The sequence below is a fragment of the Armigeres subalbatus genome, chromosome 2, assembly GCF_024139115.2.
Source record: "Armigeres subalbatus isolate Guangzhou_Male chromosome 2, GZ_Asu_2, whole genome shotgun sequence".
Classification (NCBI taxonomy): domain Eukaryota; kingdom Metazoa; phylum Arthropoda; class Insecta; order Diptera; family Culicidae; genus Armigeres; species Armigeres subalbatus.
Window position 1 is genome coordinate 237,187,897 of NC_085140.1, and position 16,568 is coordinate 237,204,464.

Genomic DNA, 16,568 nt, shown 5'->3' on the forward strand with positions numbered 1-16,568 from the left:
GAATTAGAATGCAAACGAAAATTCCTGTTATAACCCTACTAAGTGGGAGAAATATTTCAACTTCAAGGAGAAAATGTCCAACCAGATGAAGAGAATGACCAAAAGTTACGTTCAACGTGTTGCTTGAGCAGACGTATGTTGGATGACCAACGCCAGACGCGAGAATTATTATCAATGACATTAACCTTCTGGGACTCGCATGGTCATGCAGTCTCGCCTGCGTTGTATACGATGAGTGTGATTTTTTTTTATTAGGGTGTCCGTACTCTTAGTGTAGGTAGCACCAGTAGTGGAGGTAGTGGGGTTTTAATAAGATTTTTTATAATTAAATATACATTTTACGATGGTTTCAGTTGATGCGTCGTGCTTTAAATATTCGGTCAAATACAACTTATCCTAAGATTTTGCTCTAAAAATTATTGAAAACAATGATTTTCCTTAATAAAATTGACTCCCTTGCACCTATAGTGGTGCAACTGTACCAATAGTGGCGATTCTCATAAGAAATCAATGGATAGCACCACTATGGGAACCAAAATTATGTTTTACCGCCACTAAAGGAACAGTGGTTCAAGCGATTTTCTGGTGGGAATTTCTGGTGGGAATTCTCATCGATTTGTTTTCGGCGAAAAATGACAAAACAAAACTTTGCCAGACTGTCCGGTTTCGGTCGATTTACTGGCCTTCGACCATCTTCTGCGGACAAATCTTCCAGTCACTTATTTTCTAACAGACAGCCATTACTATATACCTCCACTATTGGTACCGTTACCCTAACAGCATTATATCTCTTTTTTTTATAATTCCCTTCATAGGATTGAAAACAAGTTACAAGTCAATTCGATTTGTTTGGGGAATATTTGTATTGTTATGTAGAAATTATTCGCTTGTATATGATGTAGATTATTACTCTCCAATTTACGATCACGTGCAAGTGCTAACGATAACCAAAATCGGATTCAATTGTGAGTTATCCGTGTGAAGATTTGCACATATATCATTTCATTTGTCATGCTATTATTTATTACACATTTAAATCAAGACATGACCGTTTCTAACATCTTTTTTGTATGAATGTCACGTACTTGTACTCTCTAACTTGTCATCCGTTTACGGCGAAACCGCAGCTTACATCAACGGCCTCGCGGTGAAATCTACTCCCGGCGACAGTTATGTTGAATTTCGAATCACGGAACGGTTGAAGCGAATTTGCATATGGATCAATCAGGTGAGCCTCTTCTTTGCAAAAGCCAGTTTGACCGATCATCGTAAACCAAGCTCTCCGTCCTGTTCGTTTGACGACCGTTTGTTTTTGTTTGTTGTACTGATTTGCAGAACTTCCTGCTTCCCTCGGACATCGAGTACATGACATCATCGGACTCAGACGCAACGGAGCTGAAGCTGAACCTAATCAGCCTGCGTACCGGCAAAAACGTGTGCCTACACTTTAACAATGACGGCAAAACCCGTTTTTACACCGAAGACATTGGACTGGCCGGTGACCTCATGCAGTCTTTGGTGCAGTTTCTCAATATCGAGAATATGAACGTAAGTAGAAGTGGTGGGCGCCTTCTCATTTTTCCTCCTCCGATCAAGTCACGACGCGCAATGTACCATTTGTATGTGGATCTGCAGTTACTTGTATTTGCAATTTCTTTGCCTTCTGCAGTCTGTCGCTTGCTTTCCGGTGCTGTACGAAGAAATCAAGGAACTGTTCAACAAGCTACAGGGCCTCCAAGAGACAGAAAAGCAGATCAACTCGGAGATCATAGATAATGTGAATCAGATTAAAAGCCATCTCATTAGGGCGGAGGATGCCCGCTACTACAATGGGTAAGATTGTGTTTTATGGCAGTGTCCTCCAAGCTTATGAACTTCACTTTTTATTTATTGCTGCCATTTCCTGTTTTATTCCATTTTTGCTTTTGTTCATCATTGTTTTGGTTCCTAGAAAAGCATAATGCCCCTGTGAGTTGCCAATTATAATCATGACTCTGACAATAGATGCAGTTGTAAGAAAAATACTCTTTTTAACGATACCAGTAAATACTACGCACATGTGCTTAGAAAAGTATATGACAAATACTTTGAAGGCTGGTACATGCAGAGGTAATTTTTTTTGGATTTCGGACATGAGAATCAATTCTGGATTACACAAATCTTACTGGGAGGACTTGATGTTTGGTTTAAAATTGAAGAGAAATTAGCATAAATTTGGGTAGGACTAAAAATAGTAATTTTATCATTTAAGGACAGGAGAACGAAAGAGTCGAATTATGAATCACTGCACAGTAATCCATACAACATATAACAAACTGCAAAATCGCTGTATATACTGTATGCTTCATATATGTACGATCAAAAGTAAATAGGGCATCATTCCTGCTGTTGAGAAACCATTCTACCAATAATCAAAAACAGACAAATAATGCTGGTCGACAGTGAAATAGGGTTCGGAATGCTCATGTGCCGTATTTGTAGTTCACGACTTCGATGGGCGACGACTGTTTGGGAAAATTCCGGGAATGTTTGGTTACAAAATTGGGGGGTTCGTTGTTTTTCCTTAGCGATGATGTCATTTGCATGTTTTGTCTCCTAGAACGTAAAATATTATGTTATCTCTATTTTGTTATGTTTATATCTCCATGAGTGTTTTGCCAGGGTGGGCGAAGGGGGTTGGTTGGTAGGAAAGTAGGGGAAGGGGGGGCAATATAGCTAAGCAAACACTGCTCTATTGTCTTATTTGTAACGCTATTCATGGGTATTTTTACATTATGCATCAGTTCAACAATATAGCTAGTTGATGCCATTCAAAAATTGTCAAAAATCTCAATCATATTGATAATATTCACATTTCAAAAAAGTGGTGATATTTTGTTGCCGGAAAACTCATGAGGCAAAACGCCTTTCAGCTGGCGGCTCCAAGGGGACAAAGTACCACGCGTCGGCGAATCAGCATTCTAGTATGGATAGTCCGTGGAGACGCAAGTACTTTGTAGGTTATTGCCACTAGGGCGTTTTGCCTCGCCAAAATGTTAGATGTCCCGCATAAATAAAAACCATCTGCAGTATTCTTGTTACTATTCTCCTGCGTAATGGAATACTGTTACTAATTGTGTAATAATAGATTTACAATGTAACTATATTTATTCATATAACCAATACTATACAGCATGTTTCTTCGACAATACTGTATGCATTAATGTCATAGTTTGTTGTTTATTTTATATACGTTATCTTCCGTTATTTCGGGAGAAAACGATAATATACTATAAATGAATCATAAATGATATATCAACCATATGAAATGTGTCTATGAAATAATTATGTATCATCTTAATTTAGTCTAGTTTCCTTGTCGTGTGGAATCGCAATTGAGAATTATATCTTTCAATGATAAAAACATGATAAACGTAAAAGTTCTGCAATGATTTTCAACAGACCGCAGAATTATTTTCCCGTGTAGCTGCCATTGGTTTTGTTTGTAAAAATAAACAACTGGTTCGGTGAAACCAGAATGTTTAACTTTTGTGCTTTTTTCAATTATTTCTTGTACTGAAAATCAAGGGTAAGTAATGAAATGCGTAATTCATTCAAATATTTTTGAATCATCAAAAATTCCCACAGTTTTCAACAGTTTTCTTGTCGGAAAAATGTAGAAGCAAAGTCCACTTAGCTGCAAAACAATTTCATTGAGGCGTGATATTGGTAAGTATTTCATCAATTTGATAGGATATACTCTGCATGTTCACGGGGAAAATCCCAAAAAGGTGAAAAAGACGGTAAATTCCGCACAAAGTGTGCCATCCGTTTTGCGGGATAGACAGTCTTTTCCGAGATTTTTTGTCTAGGAAAAACGTGTTGTGTGTGCATATTTATAATCTCGCGGTTTTCTTCCTGCGTATTTTCAGGTCAGAATAATATTCATTTGGATGCAGCTTCCCGGACGCCCAAACAAAGACAAACTGACTTTTTTGCCCATAAATTTTATTTAAGGAAAACGAAACATAAATCATACAAATAAATAATCAAAATGTAACAAGCACTTGTTTTTAATTTTCTTGGGAGATTTTTTCATCTGCTTTGCTTCAAGTGAAAGATAAGGGATACGGTGTGCCAATTTTTCTCTAATATCATTCTACTGTTTATATACTACATCCCATATTGTTCTCATCCAAAACACGGATTATAACTGGACCATACCACATGCCATGTTAGAAAAATAATGTACTGAAAAATGTCCCTTTTTATATTGTAATTATACTTAACCGCCCATTACCCGTATGGTCGATTTGCCAATCACAACATATCATACAGTGATTATGATTTATGGTGAGGTTAGTGTATCTTTGATATGAACAACAATCAGATCAGTAGCGGTAATGTTGTTTATATTCATAAACGTTCTGAGAAATAATCCACTTATGGTTCATGATTATGCGGGGTTTCTTCAAAATGTGGAAATTTTCGGTTTTTCCGATCTTCCCACGCACTATTTTGAAACTTTCTTCGCCTATCCTACATAATTTTAGATCTAGTTTTGTTACGGACATATTAATGGCGGTAAATATGAGGGAAACCACAAAAGGCGTTTTGCATTGGGGGGCGTTTTGGGGCCTCTTCCCCTATATTAAAAATGTGCATTACTATAAGCATACCAGCATATGGAGACGCATGGTACATCAATTTCTTGTGATTAAACTTTTTGTGCAAATTACGACACATGTGATAGTAAAATCATCATAAAACTATGCTAGCATTTGGATGGCAACTTGCATCTCGAAAACCCAGATTAATTCACCTACAGTGAGATTTTGACCCTTCCTGAGTTATAAGGAAATAACATTTTTACACTCCATATACATATATATGCTACCAGCATATATTCTTTATTCTTTATTCTTTACTAGCAGACCCGACGAACTACGTTTCGCCAAAAAATGGATTTATTCTCTGCTTAGTTCTCGAGTTTTGCAGAAATTTCTGTTTCATTTGTATGGGAGCCCCCCTTTCCAAAAGAGGGAGGGGTCTCTAACCATCTTAAGAACCTTCCCCGGCCCCAAAAACCTCTGCATACAAATTTTTACGATGATCGGTTCAGTAGTTTTGGAGTCTATAAGGTTCAGACAGACAGAAATTCATTTTTATGTATATAGATTTGGAACCGGGAAAAGCCCGTTTGAGTAGAATTATTCATAAAATCTTTCTCAAACGGGCGCAAAACTTCCTCTTCTTTTATATCAACAGATAACAATATTTCCAAATGATACATAATTTTGCTTAAACTTAACTTCATAATTACTAAATATTATACAAAAAAATACATCAATAAAGATACTTGGCCTAATGTGTAATACTGTTGGATGTAGAGAGGAGTATAGTGAACCTTATCTCGGATTTTAGACATTGGATATTTTGATGTGCTTTGTTATGCGAAAAATAAATCCGAGTGTTTTGAACGCTTTCGAGGTAATATAGGCGATGTGATCCTTGAATATCAATTGAGAGTCTAATAACACACCCAGATCTTTAACAACAGATTCTCGTCTAATAACTGTTGGTCCGATTTTATAACAAAAGTCAATTACAGAACACTTATCGGCGTTGAGGACCATGCGATTTGCCCCCCACCATTTGAAGAAAGTGTCCAGCTGACGTTGCAAAAATAGAGCATTCTGATCATGATTAACTATCCAGTACAATTTAAAAAAGCTTGAACGAACGAACGGCAAACGAAAGCTTGAAAGATTCGAGTATAAAATTCACATCATTTAGATATACTAGAAATATAAAAGGACCTAAGTGGCTCCCTTGTGGTACACCTGAGGTAACATCGAAATATTGCTGATGGTCATTTCACGACCAGTTAGATAGGATTCAAGCCAGAACAGAAAGGATCCGGCAAAACCTAGGCGATCAAACTTGGCAATCGTAATCCTATGATTGATTTTATCGAAGGCAGCTGAAAAATCAGTGTAAATTGAGTCCACTTGATATCTCTTCTGCAAAGATTGGGCGATGAACGATGTGTAGAGAGTCAAATTCGTATCGGTTGAACGCCTTGGCATAAACCCATGTTGATGCTCAGGGTCTGTCTCATTTGGAGAATTAAACTTAAAAGTGACAGTTCGAAAATTAAAAAATCACCCCGTTATAAGAATGGCTGGTGCTACCCAGCAATTCCAATAGGACATCGATGGAAAATGATTCGATATCTGTCAAAAGTAATCTTGCTCTGCGAGCAGGGTTATTTGATAATTATTGAAATGTCACTTTTAAGTTTAATTTCAGTTTAATTATCCAATTGAGACAGAGCCTCAGAGATGAATTCTTGACAGTTGTGGAGTAAAAACTTGTAGACTACTTGTTCAAACAATTTTGAAGTGGCGCATAGAGCGGCTATACCACGATAATTGCTGACTTCACTTTCATTTCATTTATTTAGTTTACATCTAAACAGATAACACTGAATCAACAATTTGACGCCACAATACACGGTTCGAGGCCGCATCTCTCCATCCTCGGATACGCCCCACGCTCGCCAAGTCGTTTTGCACCTGGTCTGCCCATCTCGCTCGCTGCGCTCCACGCCGTCTCGTACCTGCCGGATCGGAAGCGAACACCATCTTTGCAGGGTTGCTGTCCGGCATTCTTGCAACATGTCCTGCCCATCGTACCCTTCCGGCTTTAGCTACCTTCTGGATACTGGGTAGAGTTGGGCGAGCTCATGGTTCATTCTTCGCCGCCACACACCGTCTTCTTGCACACCGCTAAAGATGGTCCTAAGCACCCATCTCTCGAATACTCCGAGTGCTTGCAAGTCCTCCATTGTCCATGTTTCATGTCCGTAAAGGACAGCCGGTCTTATAAGCGTCTTGTACATGACACATTTGGTGCGGTGGCGAATCTTTTTCGATCGCAGTTTCTTCTGGAGCCCGTAGTAGGCCCGACTTTCACAGATGATGCGCCTTCGTATTTCACGACTAACGTTGTTGTCAGCCGTTAACAGGGATCCGAGGTAGACGAATTCCTCGACCACCTCGAAGGTATCCCCGTCTATCGTAACACTGCTTCCCAGGCGGGCCCTGTCGCGCTCGGTTCCGCCCACAAGCATGTACTTTGTCTTTGACGCATTCACCACCAGTCCACCTTTTGTTGCTTCACGTTTCAGGCGGGTGTACAGTTCTGCCACCTTTGCAAATGTTCGGCCGACAATGTCCATGTCATCATGCTAACTTCACTTGAAGACAGGGAAAATGAAAGACTTCTTCCAATGCTCAGGAAAAATTCCGAGATGAAGTTATGCGTTGAAGAGACTAGCTAGAGGAACGGATAAACTACTGAAACATTTTTTCAAGACTAACGCAGGGATACCATCTGGTCCACAACTAGTAGAAGGTTTTACGGTACTTGCTACAGTAATTATAATAATGGCTAACGATTTTCGCTGAGTTCGTTACAAACAGTGAGAGAGCAGTCGGAAATCGGACACTTTTATTGTTCCATCATCGAAACAAAATTTTAAACACTGCGCAATGGGAAAAGTTGTCCATAACGCGAATAAATTCAATGTCTCGGTTCAGTATGGGCGGATTGCGTTTGAATTTTTAAACAAATCCTAAAATTTTCTGGGGAATCGTGCAAAGGCGGTTAAGTTCACTGCACGAAGCTGCAAGACCTCGTTTTACCCTAATGCCCCTTATTTGTTATGCTTTCCGAAAAATCTTGAGCTTTTTGGTAATTTGGTAAGAAAATAATAGAACGTGAGGTAAAATGAGCAATATTTTAGCTTCTTTAGTCGTGCGGTGGAGAAAAATAACTCCACTCAATTCCCTGGAAAATTCTAGATCAGACTAGTAGTGTGAGGGTATGAGTAAGCAATTTGAGGAATATGAGGGGGTTATTTGTTTTTTTTTTATTTAGGGAAGGAATTGGCAAGGGGTTGGTAGGCTGGGAGTAAAAGGGGTACTTTGTGGCCGTGCTGCATACGGTGGGGCCCTTCACATGCATGGGAGTGAGAGCTTTCACCGAAACATACCTTTCGTGCTGTCGGAGAGGGGGTGGGTGTAGTAGATGCCGGTCGTGGTTAAGGATGATGGGGAGGTTGTCTCGTCGATCCCAGGATGGGCCGACCACCGTCGTAGCGATTTCCTATGGTAACCCTCGGTAAGGGATCGTGCAGCGAGCTGGCTTTCCTAGTTTCCTTGCGAGTAACTCGGCCGTCGAAATGTGGCCCTTCGGAGTCCGTAGCTCCGCGGGGTGGGTATAGCGCCACCGGCCAGCAGCTCAAGGACTCGCCACCACCCACGTGTTCATGTCCCTTTTCGATAAGCGGCTTTCCTTTTCGGCTTGGGTCGTCGTCGGCACTGAATGTAGCCTCACACCTCGGGAATTTGGTCCACGGATTTTTTCCTAATGCATTTTTACATATGCGATGTTTTCGAGATTTGGGTACGGAAAATCAACCCCATTTAAAATGCACGGGGTTTAAAATCCGGCGGAAAATTTTCCCGAGGTGTAAGGTAGCCTTTAACCCGGGACTTGAGCATCGAGAAACCCCAGCCCCCGTCGAGTGTTTTTCACCGCCTCTCGTGGCTTCGGTAAAGGCTACCTTACACCTCGGGAAAATTTTCCGCCGGATTTCGGTCCCCGTGCATTTTTAATGGGGCCGTGATTTTGATTTTCCGTGCCCAAATCCCGAAAACATCGCATTGTATTGGTTGTATGATGCTGGGTCATTAGGGGCTGTTAGGCCGAAGGTCATAAGGCCGAAGGCCATTAGGCCGAATGGTCATTAGGCCGAACGGTCGTTAGGCCGAATGAGAACTGGGGAGTGGGAAATGAGTTGTGTGAAGTGAGGAAGAAGGAAGAAGGAAGAAAGAATAAGAAAGAAGAAAGACGGGAGAAAGAAGGAAGAAGAAAGAAGAAGGAAGAAAGAAAACGGAAGACAGAAGAAAAAAGCAGGAAGAAGAAAGAAGGAAGAAGAAGAAAGAAGAAGGAAGAAGAAAGAAGAAGGAAGAAGAGAGGTGAAAAAAGTGGAAAGAAGAAAAATGGAAGAAGGAAGAAGGAAGAAGGAGAAGGAAGAAGGAAGAAGGAAGAAGAAAGAAGGAATAATGAAAAAGGAAGAAGGAAGAAGGAAGAAGGAAGAAGGAAGAAGGAAGAAGGAGGAAGGAAGAAGGAAGAAGGAAGAAGGAAGAAGGAAGAGGACAAAGGAAGAAGAAAGAAGGAAGAACGAAGAAGGAAGAAGGAAGAAAGAGGAAGGAAGAAGGAAAAAGGAAGAAAGAGGAAGGAAGAAGGAAGGAAGAAGAAAGAGGAAAGAAGAAGGAAGAAAAAAAGAAGAAGGACGAAGGGAAGGAAAAAGGATGAAGGAAGATGGAAGAAGGAAGAAGGAAGAAGAAAGAAGAAAGAAGGAAAAAGGAAAAAAGTAAGAAGGAAGAAGGAGGAAGGAAGAAGGAAGGAGGAAGAAGGAAGAAGGAAAAAGGAAGGAGGAAGAAGGAAGAAGAAAGAAGAAAGAAGAAAGAAGAAAGTAAAAGAAAGAAAGAAGAAGGAAAAAAGAAAAAGGTAAAGGAAGAAGGAAGAAGGACGAAGGAAGAAAGATGAATGAAGGAAGAAGGAAGAAGGAAGAAGGAAGAAGAAAGAAGGAAGAAAGATGAATGAAGGAAGTGGAAGCAAGAAAGTTAAAAGAAGGAAGAAAGAAGATTGAAGGAAGAAGGAATGAGAATAAGGAGAAGGAAGCAGTTAGAAGGGAGAAAAAAGCGAAGAAGGGAAAATGAAGAAGAAAGAAGGAATAATTGAGAAGAAAGAAGAGAAAAGGAAGAAGGAAGAAGAAAAACAGAAGCAAAAAGAAAAAAAGAAAAAAAAAGAAAGAAAAAGAAAGAAGAATAAATAAGAAGGAGAGAAGAAAGGAAGAAGAAGGAAGAAAGAAGAAAGGAGAAAGAATAAGGAAACAAGAAGAAAAAAGTAGAAAGAAGAAGAGTGGGGAAAAGAAGAAAAAAAAGAAGGAAGAAGGAAGAACCAAGAAAGAAGAAAAATGAAGGAAGAAAGAAGGAAGAGGAATACAGAAAGAAGAAGAAAGAAGGGAGAAGAAATAAATAGCATAGAAGAAGGAAATAGGAAGGAGCAAAAAGGAAGAGCGAAAAAGAAAAAGGGAAAAAGAAGACAGATGGAAGAAGAAAGAAGCAAGAAGGGAGAAGGAAGAAGGGGTAAGGTGAAGAAAGCATTTCTCATTTTTCAATTTTGCTTCTTTTTGCTAATTCGGCCTAATGGCCATTCGGCCTAATGACCGTTCGGCCTAATGACCATTCGGCCTAATGACCTTCGGCCTAATGGCCTGACACCGGTTGTATGACATTCACCAGAAAGTCATTTGCTAGAAGGCTTTTTACGAGAAAAAAATTGCCAGGATGGACCATTCCCCAGAAAGTCATTCGCCAGAATGACCTATTCCCCAGAATTGGTTATCTCCTATTTGCCATGTACGCGTTTGTCCAGTATGCGCAATAATTTATAACGCCATGAACTTTTGTCTGAACCTAACGTCAAAATCATTTATTGTTGTTTTTAAGTTGTTTTCTAGTGACGAATATAAGACCGCACCGGTCGAAAATAGAATCGAAAAGATTTAATTCTTTCGATGAAAGTATACATAAGCCGGGTATGACCGCTTGTATGAAGGCAATGGCGGATGTGATCCTTTTTTTCAAATAGGTGTTTGTCCGGATTGCAATGGTGGATGTGATCCCTTCATAAAAAATAGGCACTTGCCCGGATTAAGGAAATGGTAGATTTGATCCTTCCTTTAAAAATAAACGTTTGCCCTTTAAAAGAAGGCGCTTGCCCGGATTAAGGCAATGGAAGATGTGATTCCTTCTTTAAAAGTAGGCGCTTGCCCGGATTAAGGTAATGGTGGATATGATCCCTTTTTAAAAGAAGGCGCTTGCCCGGATAAGGGCAATGGTAAATGTGAACCCTCCTTAAAGAGCGAGCGCTTTCCCGGATTAAAGCAATTCTTTTAAAGTAGGCGTTTACCGGGATTAATGAAATGGAAGATGTCATTCCTTGTATAAAAGTAGGGGCTTGCCCGGATTAAAGCAATGGTGGATGTGATCCCTTATTTGAAATTAATTGTTTTCCAGGATTGAAACAATGGTGGATATGATCCCTTCTTAAAAGAAGGTGCTTGCCCGTATTAAGGCAAGGGTGGATGTTATTCCTTCTTCAAAAGTAGGCGCTTGTCTGGATTAATGCAATGTCATTCCTTTTTTTAAAATAGGCGTTTGCCACAAATGAAGCAATGGTTAATGTGATCCCTTCTTTAAAAGTAGGCGTTTGCCAGGATGAGTATAATGGAAAATATGATTCCTTCTTTTAAAGAAGGCGCTTGTCCGGATTAAAGCAATGGTGGATGTGGTCCCTTCCTTAAACGTAGGTAGGATATGATCTCTTCTTTAGAAATAGACATTTAGATATAATTTCTTCAATATAAGCAAATAGCTGTCTAGCATAACTTAAAGTTATACTATCCTTTCGCAGAAAGCGTTTGCTTGATATAAAGAAAGAAATGATATCCTTCTGTTACGAGCATGAGTTTTCATTATTCAATCTGCGAAATGAAGTCTGCGCCTGGAATGGGGCAAAGAAATATGACATCAATTCGTAAACAGTTTCCCTTTTATGAAAATTAAGTATACCGAAGAACCTTTCATTACAAAATCATGCCAAATCCCCGTTATGCAAAACTACTTTTACTATTTTTTAACCACCAATAATAATAGGAATGGCCGGTTTTACTTTTCTGGGGAATGGTACATTCTGGGAAATTGCATTTTGGCAAATGGTCTATTCTGGGGATTGGCTTTCTGGCATTTGGTCCATTCTGGCAAATGGCTTTCTGGCAAAAATCATTCTGGCAAATGGCTTTCTGGCAAAAATCATTCTGGCAAATGTCATACAATCATTGTACTGCTTGCTATATTCGGTCGAGTGCTCGGGCTGCCTTCGACATGACCCAATTATCAATGGAAGTCTCCGTGTCCAACCCCAACCATATCTGCAGCCTATCACCGTGCTCGGCCTGATTTCGATGCGGCCCCAACTCCAGGAACGATCTCCGTGCCCAACCAAAACCTTCACCAGCAGAGTTGTACTGCATTCAGTCGTGAGCAGTCGCTATTCGGCATAAAACTCCTAACCCAAAATACTACCGTCCTCAATACGTGGCCGGCCGCCATCCGACAAGTTTTCGGGCCTCGACATGTCGTCGTCGCATCCTCAAACTCATCCACGCTTTGCTCGAGTCGACTTTGAGAAAATACGGTGAGCTAGCTAGGGACGTCTGGACGTCCACTCCATAGACGTAGGACGTCAAAGGAGGGTGTTGCAACTTTCATCCTCAGGATTCATCTCGTTGGGAGCTTTCGATCTTGGCAAACAATTCAACGGGAGGAAAAACCTTCAAATCCAACTGGCGAAAACTTCTATCTTAACTTCAGCATCCATTGGTTGTATTCACACCGCAATGGTTACATTCCACCTCTGGTACTCGATCGACAGCTCGGCGATTAACAAGCAGCACCATACAAACATCCTTTCGTCCGGCCTACAATCTAGCAAAAAAAAATTCTTGAATTTATAAAAAAAAAAAACACGGGAGCAAAAAACAATTTCGATTGAACCTTTTCTTCCTTTGATCTTTTGTTCTTCGACCTTTTGTTCCACAGCCCTTGAACCTAGTCCTTGCAGCCCTTGCTAGCATACTTGTACAATTATTTCATTAACAAATGTGATGGAATTTGCACAAAAAGTTACAATAAGTAGGTACAATAAGTGCACCATGCGTCTCCATAGGTTCTTATGCTTATATGATGATGCACACAATAATTTTGATAATACCCACCCTGGGAGGGTGAAACAGATTCAAAAAAATAATTGTGTATGTCAAGCCGAGCCGAAAACAAAACTCTTAACAAGAAAACGCAAAACAAAATTTGGTCTTTTCATAACTCGACAACGTTGATTGTTTTTTATTGCTGAAAAAATTACCTACCTACTTGTTCGCTGACGACAGTAAAATATTTAATTTGATGTGTAGTGTCTAGAGGCCCCTCCCATTATACCTACCCATGTGCATCGAATCTGCGCCTTCTCCATTTGCTTTAGTTTTGATGTGAAGATATTTTTGTTAAATTAGTAATTTGCGATACATACGGTAACACTATGCTGAATGTGACGGTTGATAAGATCCGCAGCAAGGCTGTTACAAATACTTAATAGAAATTATGTCCTACTGGTCTCTGAAAAATCAAGGGGAGAGGTTGGTTTCGGTATGATAAAAAAAAATATTAAAATAAAAAATAAAAAAAATCCTCGGATTTGTTAAAGAATGTATTGAAAATCCTTAAAATTTCAGGTTTTTTTATTTCCTCCTTAAATTATTATTTTTAGGCAAAAAAGGGAGGCATAATTTGTGTTTAATATTTGTATTGGACTTAAAACTGTGGCAGGTTTCATAAGGCAATGTAATGCTTACAAAAAAGATTTACATATTCATATTTAGCACATGATTTTTAGCTTTTCTCTCGTATATTCACCGTCAAGCAGATTTACTGAATCATACCCAACAAACAATTTTAGCTGAATAAGCTAGTTTTCTAGCTGAAGAAAGCTATTTTTAGTTGAATAAACGCTCCATTAGCTTCCAATGTTTATTGGGTAGTTATCTCCGCGTCAGATAAGTCATTGGTTTACTCATGTGATCGGTTTAGCTCTTAGTTAGCATTTTATTTTTGTTCACGGTCAATGAAAGCGCACAACATCTGAGCTATGCGCAACAAGAAATATTCATATTGTATTTATTCATACTCTTCGCATCTTTAGGGATGACGTTATCAAATACCACAACGAGATGATGAACACGAACGAAGACCTCGTAAAAAACTACAAGATCCGATTGGTCAACACGAATGAAGTCCAGTTGGCACTGAAACGCATCCACAGCATACTGTACAGCGCATCCAAGCTGAGAGGTTAGTATAGAGAGTGGTACCGACTAACGATCAATTGCGCTTTTTTCCGCCGTCGCACTTGACGTTGAGCCGCACGAACTCAGTCCTACGAAGCGGTTCAAGTCGCCGCATTGAATTTTTAGCACATCGTTGTCGTCATATTTTGTGGCTGGAGGTTTAGAGTTGAAATGGACTTTATTGGTATGGTGCTTATAGTGACGACCAACGACCGTTTCTGGGGTGCGGTTGATCATGAATTATTCACGATACTCAGTTGCGAAGTAATGGTTGTCGTTGTTGCCTTTTTCTTGGACATCTCTGACTGGACCGTTAAGTCGCGTTAAGTCCAATCATGGTTTATTTACTCGGAATGTCATGGTCGCTGTATGCCAGCGAATAAGCTAAAATCGACATTGTTGTTTCAAAAGGGCGAAAGTCGCAAACGTAAACATTGACTTCTTCTGCTGATTTCAAAGAGATTAAAGACTTCTGGCGGTATTTTCCACTTCCGTTCGATAGAAGGCGCGGAGCACCACCAGTTCCAAGTGATTGTTAGCTGGGAGCGGTCCTAGTTGTCGAGGAATTTGCAGGAAAAGGCATTGTTTACGTTTGCGACATTGGCCCTTATGAAACAACCGTGTCGAAATGTTGCTGTGATATGGTACTGCCATATTTTTTTCTCTGATTTATTTATTTATTTAGCAACAACAAAACAAAGGTGAAACAATTAATATGATAAGGATTATGTTTTCAGTTATACATTTGTACACTTATGATCGGGTGATCATTGCTTACTTTCTACTCAAATATGTCGTTAACTTGTTCACTTCTTTATTTTGTTTAGCTTCAATTTCATACTTGTTATCCACATCCAGAGAATTACAAAAAATCATAACTACATACATTTTTTAAATTTATTTACATAGGATTTTCCCAACGGTAATATCTTATGCTATTTAATGATTTTTTTAAAGATTTTTTGGTACACTGCACACGCTCTACTAAAACTATAGCAATCTATGTCTTCAGACCTCGAGTTTAAAAAAAATCTCCAATAGACTAAGTTATTCGTATCTCAAATGCGTATAGTATTAGCAAAATGTTTTTAATTATTCCGAATCAACTCACTTATGTTTAATCCACCTACGCGCAACCCTCAGCCTTGGGCCGGAAGAACAAAAAATATTTCCCGGTTGTTGTTATTTTTCATCATTCTATACGTACACAACAAAAATATAACTCACAATATAACCTTGCAGCATCTAATAACTGCATATATATATGTTCCTTTACCTATCGATTATTACGTTCTAACAATATGGTAACTATTGTCACTTCCAGTTGGAACGTTCGCCGCTTCAGTCATCAGCAAGTTCAAAGATGCCTTAAAAACGAACAACATCGAGGCCGTGGTGAAAATCATTGAGCTGGGCGAGATGTAGGTGCCCGTGTCGGACGGAGCTGAGTTTGGCAAACGTTTGCGTCTCGATTCTCACACAGGTATACGTTTGCGGAGGTGGCCAAACCGGTGCTGTGTTCCATCCGGCCGGCCCATGACGAGCCGAATGAGTAAACAACCATCGAGTGCGGTGTTGCGACATGGTACTTTGAATCTTTTAGAATCGCGCTTGGGATCGCGTGCTTTTAACCTGTGAATAATGTGCTTTAGCGATTGCGATATGGAAGATAAATATTTATTATTAATTAGAGGCCTTGATAAGAGAAACGCGGATAGAAAATGTAGCTCTGCCAACACTGCAGCTAATCTTCTTCATCAAAGAACAACACATGAAAAGGAAGAAATGATTTATCCTGGTAAAATTTTACATGTCGCTATTTAATGTGTTCACATCACATGACAATCGAATCCAACAAATAAAACGATTGCATTTCATAATCTATCATTAATTTGCAAAACAAATTAAAATGCATTTTAAATTGGTTCATTCATAAATGGTGTTAAATCGAATTTAGCCGTTTTCAGTATTTGAACCGATGTTTTGGCTGCTTGACAGGTCTCTTGCTCGATTGGCTGCTGTTTTTTGACGGATCGATTGGCGGCACATGTCAATCCGCGTTTCTCTTATCAAGGCCTCTATTATTAATTAAACCTTGTGTTTTTATGTATTCCGAGAAAAAAACCTGCAGGGTATTTGTTTGAATGACTTTCGGAAAATCTAAAGAAAACTCGTCAAAAGTCAATAAATAATAATTGGTGCATTCGAATCCAGCGACCTCGGACCGGGATCATTTAATGGCATTACATTCCACAAATAGGACATTGGTGAAGCGCAACTTTATAGACATTTTTGTGATTAACTGTGAAGATGTTATGAGGCTATCAATATATACTCTCTAAAGCGACTTCAATAACAATACCGCCAATTATCGAAACAGAGATAATCTGTTAATTCCATACAAATGCACGATTTCAACGAGCACAAGATTTCTCAAATGCCTTTGTGCAACTTAGACAACGATCATAGGTTCTACCGCCTTTCGCATGGGTCACTTTAGGAGACGCGTATTATCTCTAAGTTTCAAGTTGTATGTACTTGATAATGT

The 16,568-nt window shown here is 39.5% G+C and overlaps 1 protein-coding gene across 1 annotated transcript in view; it reads left to right on the plus strand.

Moving 5' to 3' along the window:
• LOC134211943 (Bardet-Biedl syndrome 2 protein homolog) overlaps positions 1-16,074 on the plus strand; it is a 45,386-nt gene extending 29,312 nt beyond the window's left edge. The window contains exons 7-11 of the mRNA XM_062689354.1: positions 1,128-1,228; positions 1,336-1,548; positions 1,670-1,833; positions 13,876-14,024; positions 15,345-16,074. Coding sequence (XP_062545338.1) covers positions 1,128-1,228; positions 1,336-1,548; positions 1,670-1,833; positions 13,876-14,024; positions 15,345-15,445 — 728 coding nt within the window. The 3' untranslated portion in view covers positions 15,446-16,074. The remainder of the gene's footprint in view (positions 1-1,127; positions 1,229-1,335; positions 1,549-1,669; positions 1,834-13,875; positions 14,025-15,344) is intronic.
• The last annotated feature ends 494 nt before the right edge of the window (positions 16,075-16,568 follow it).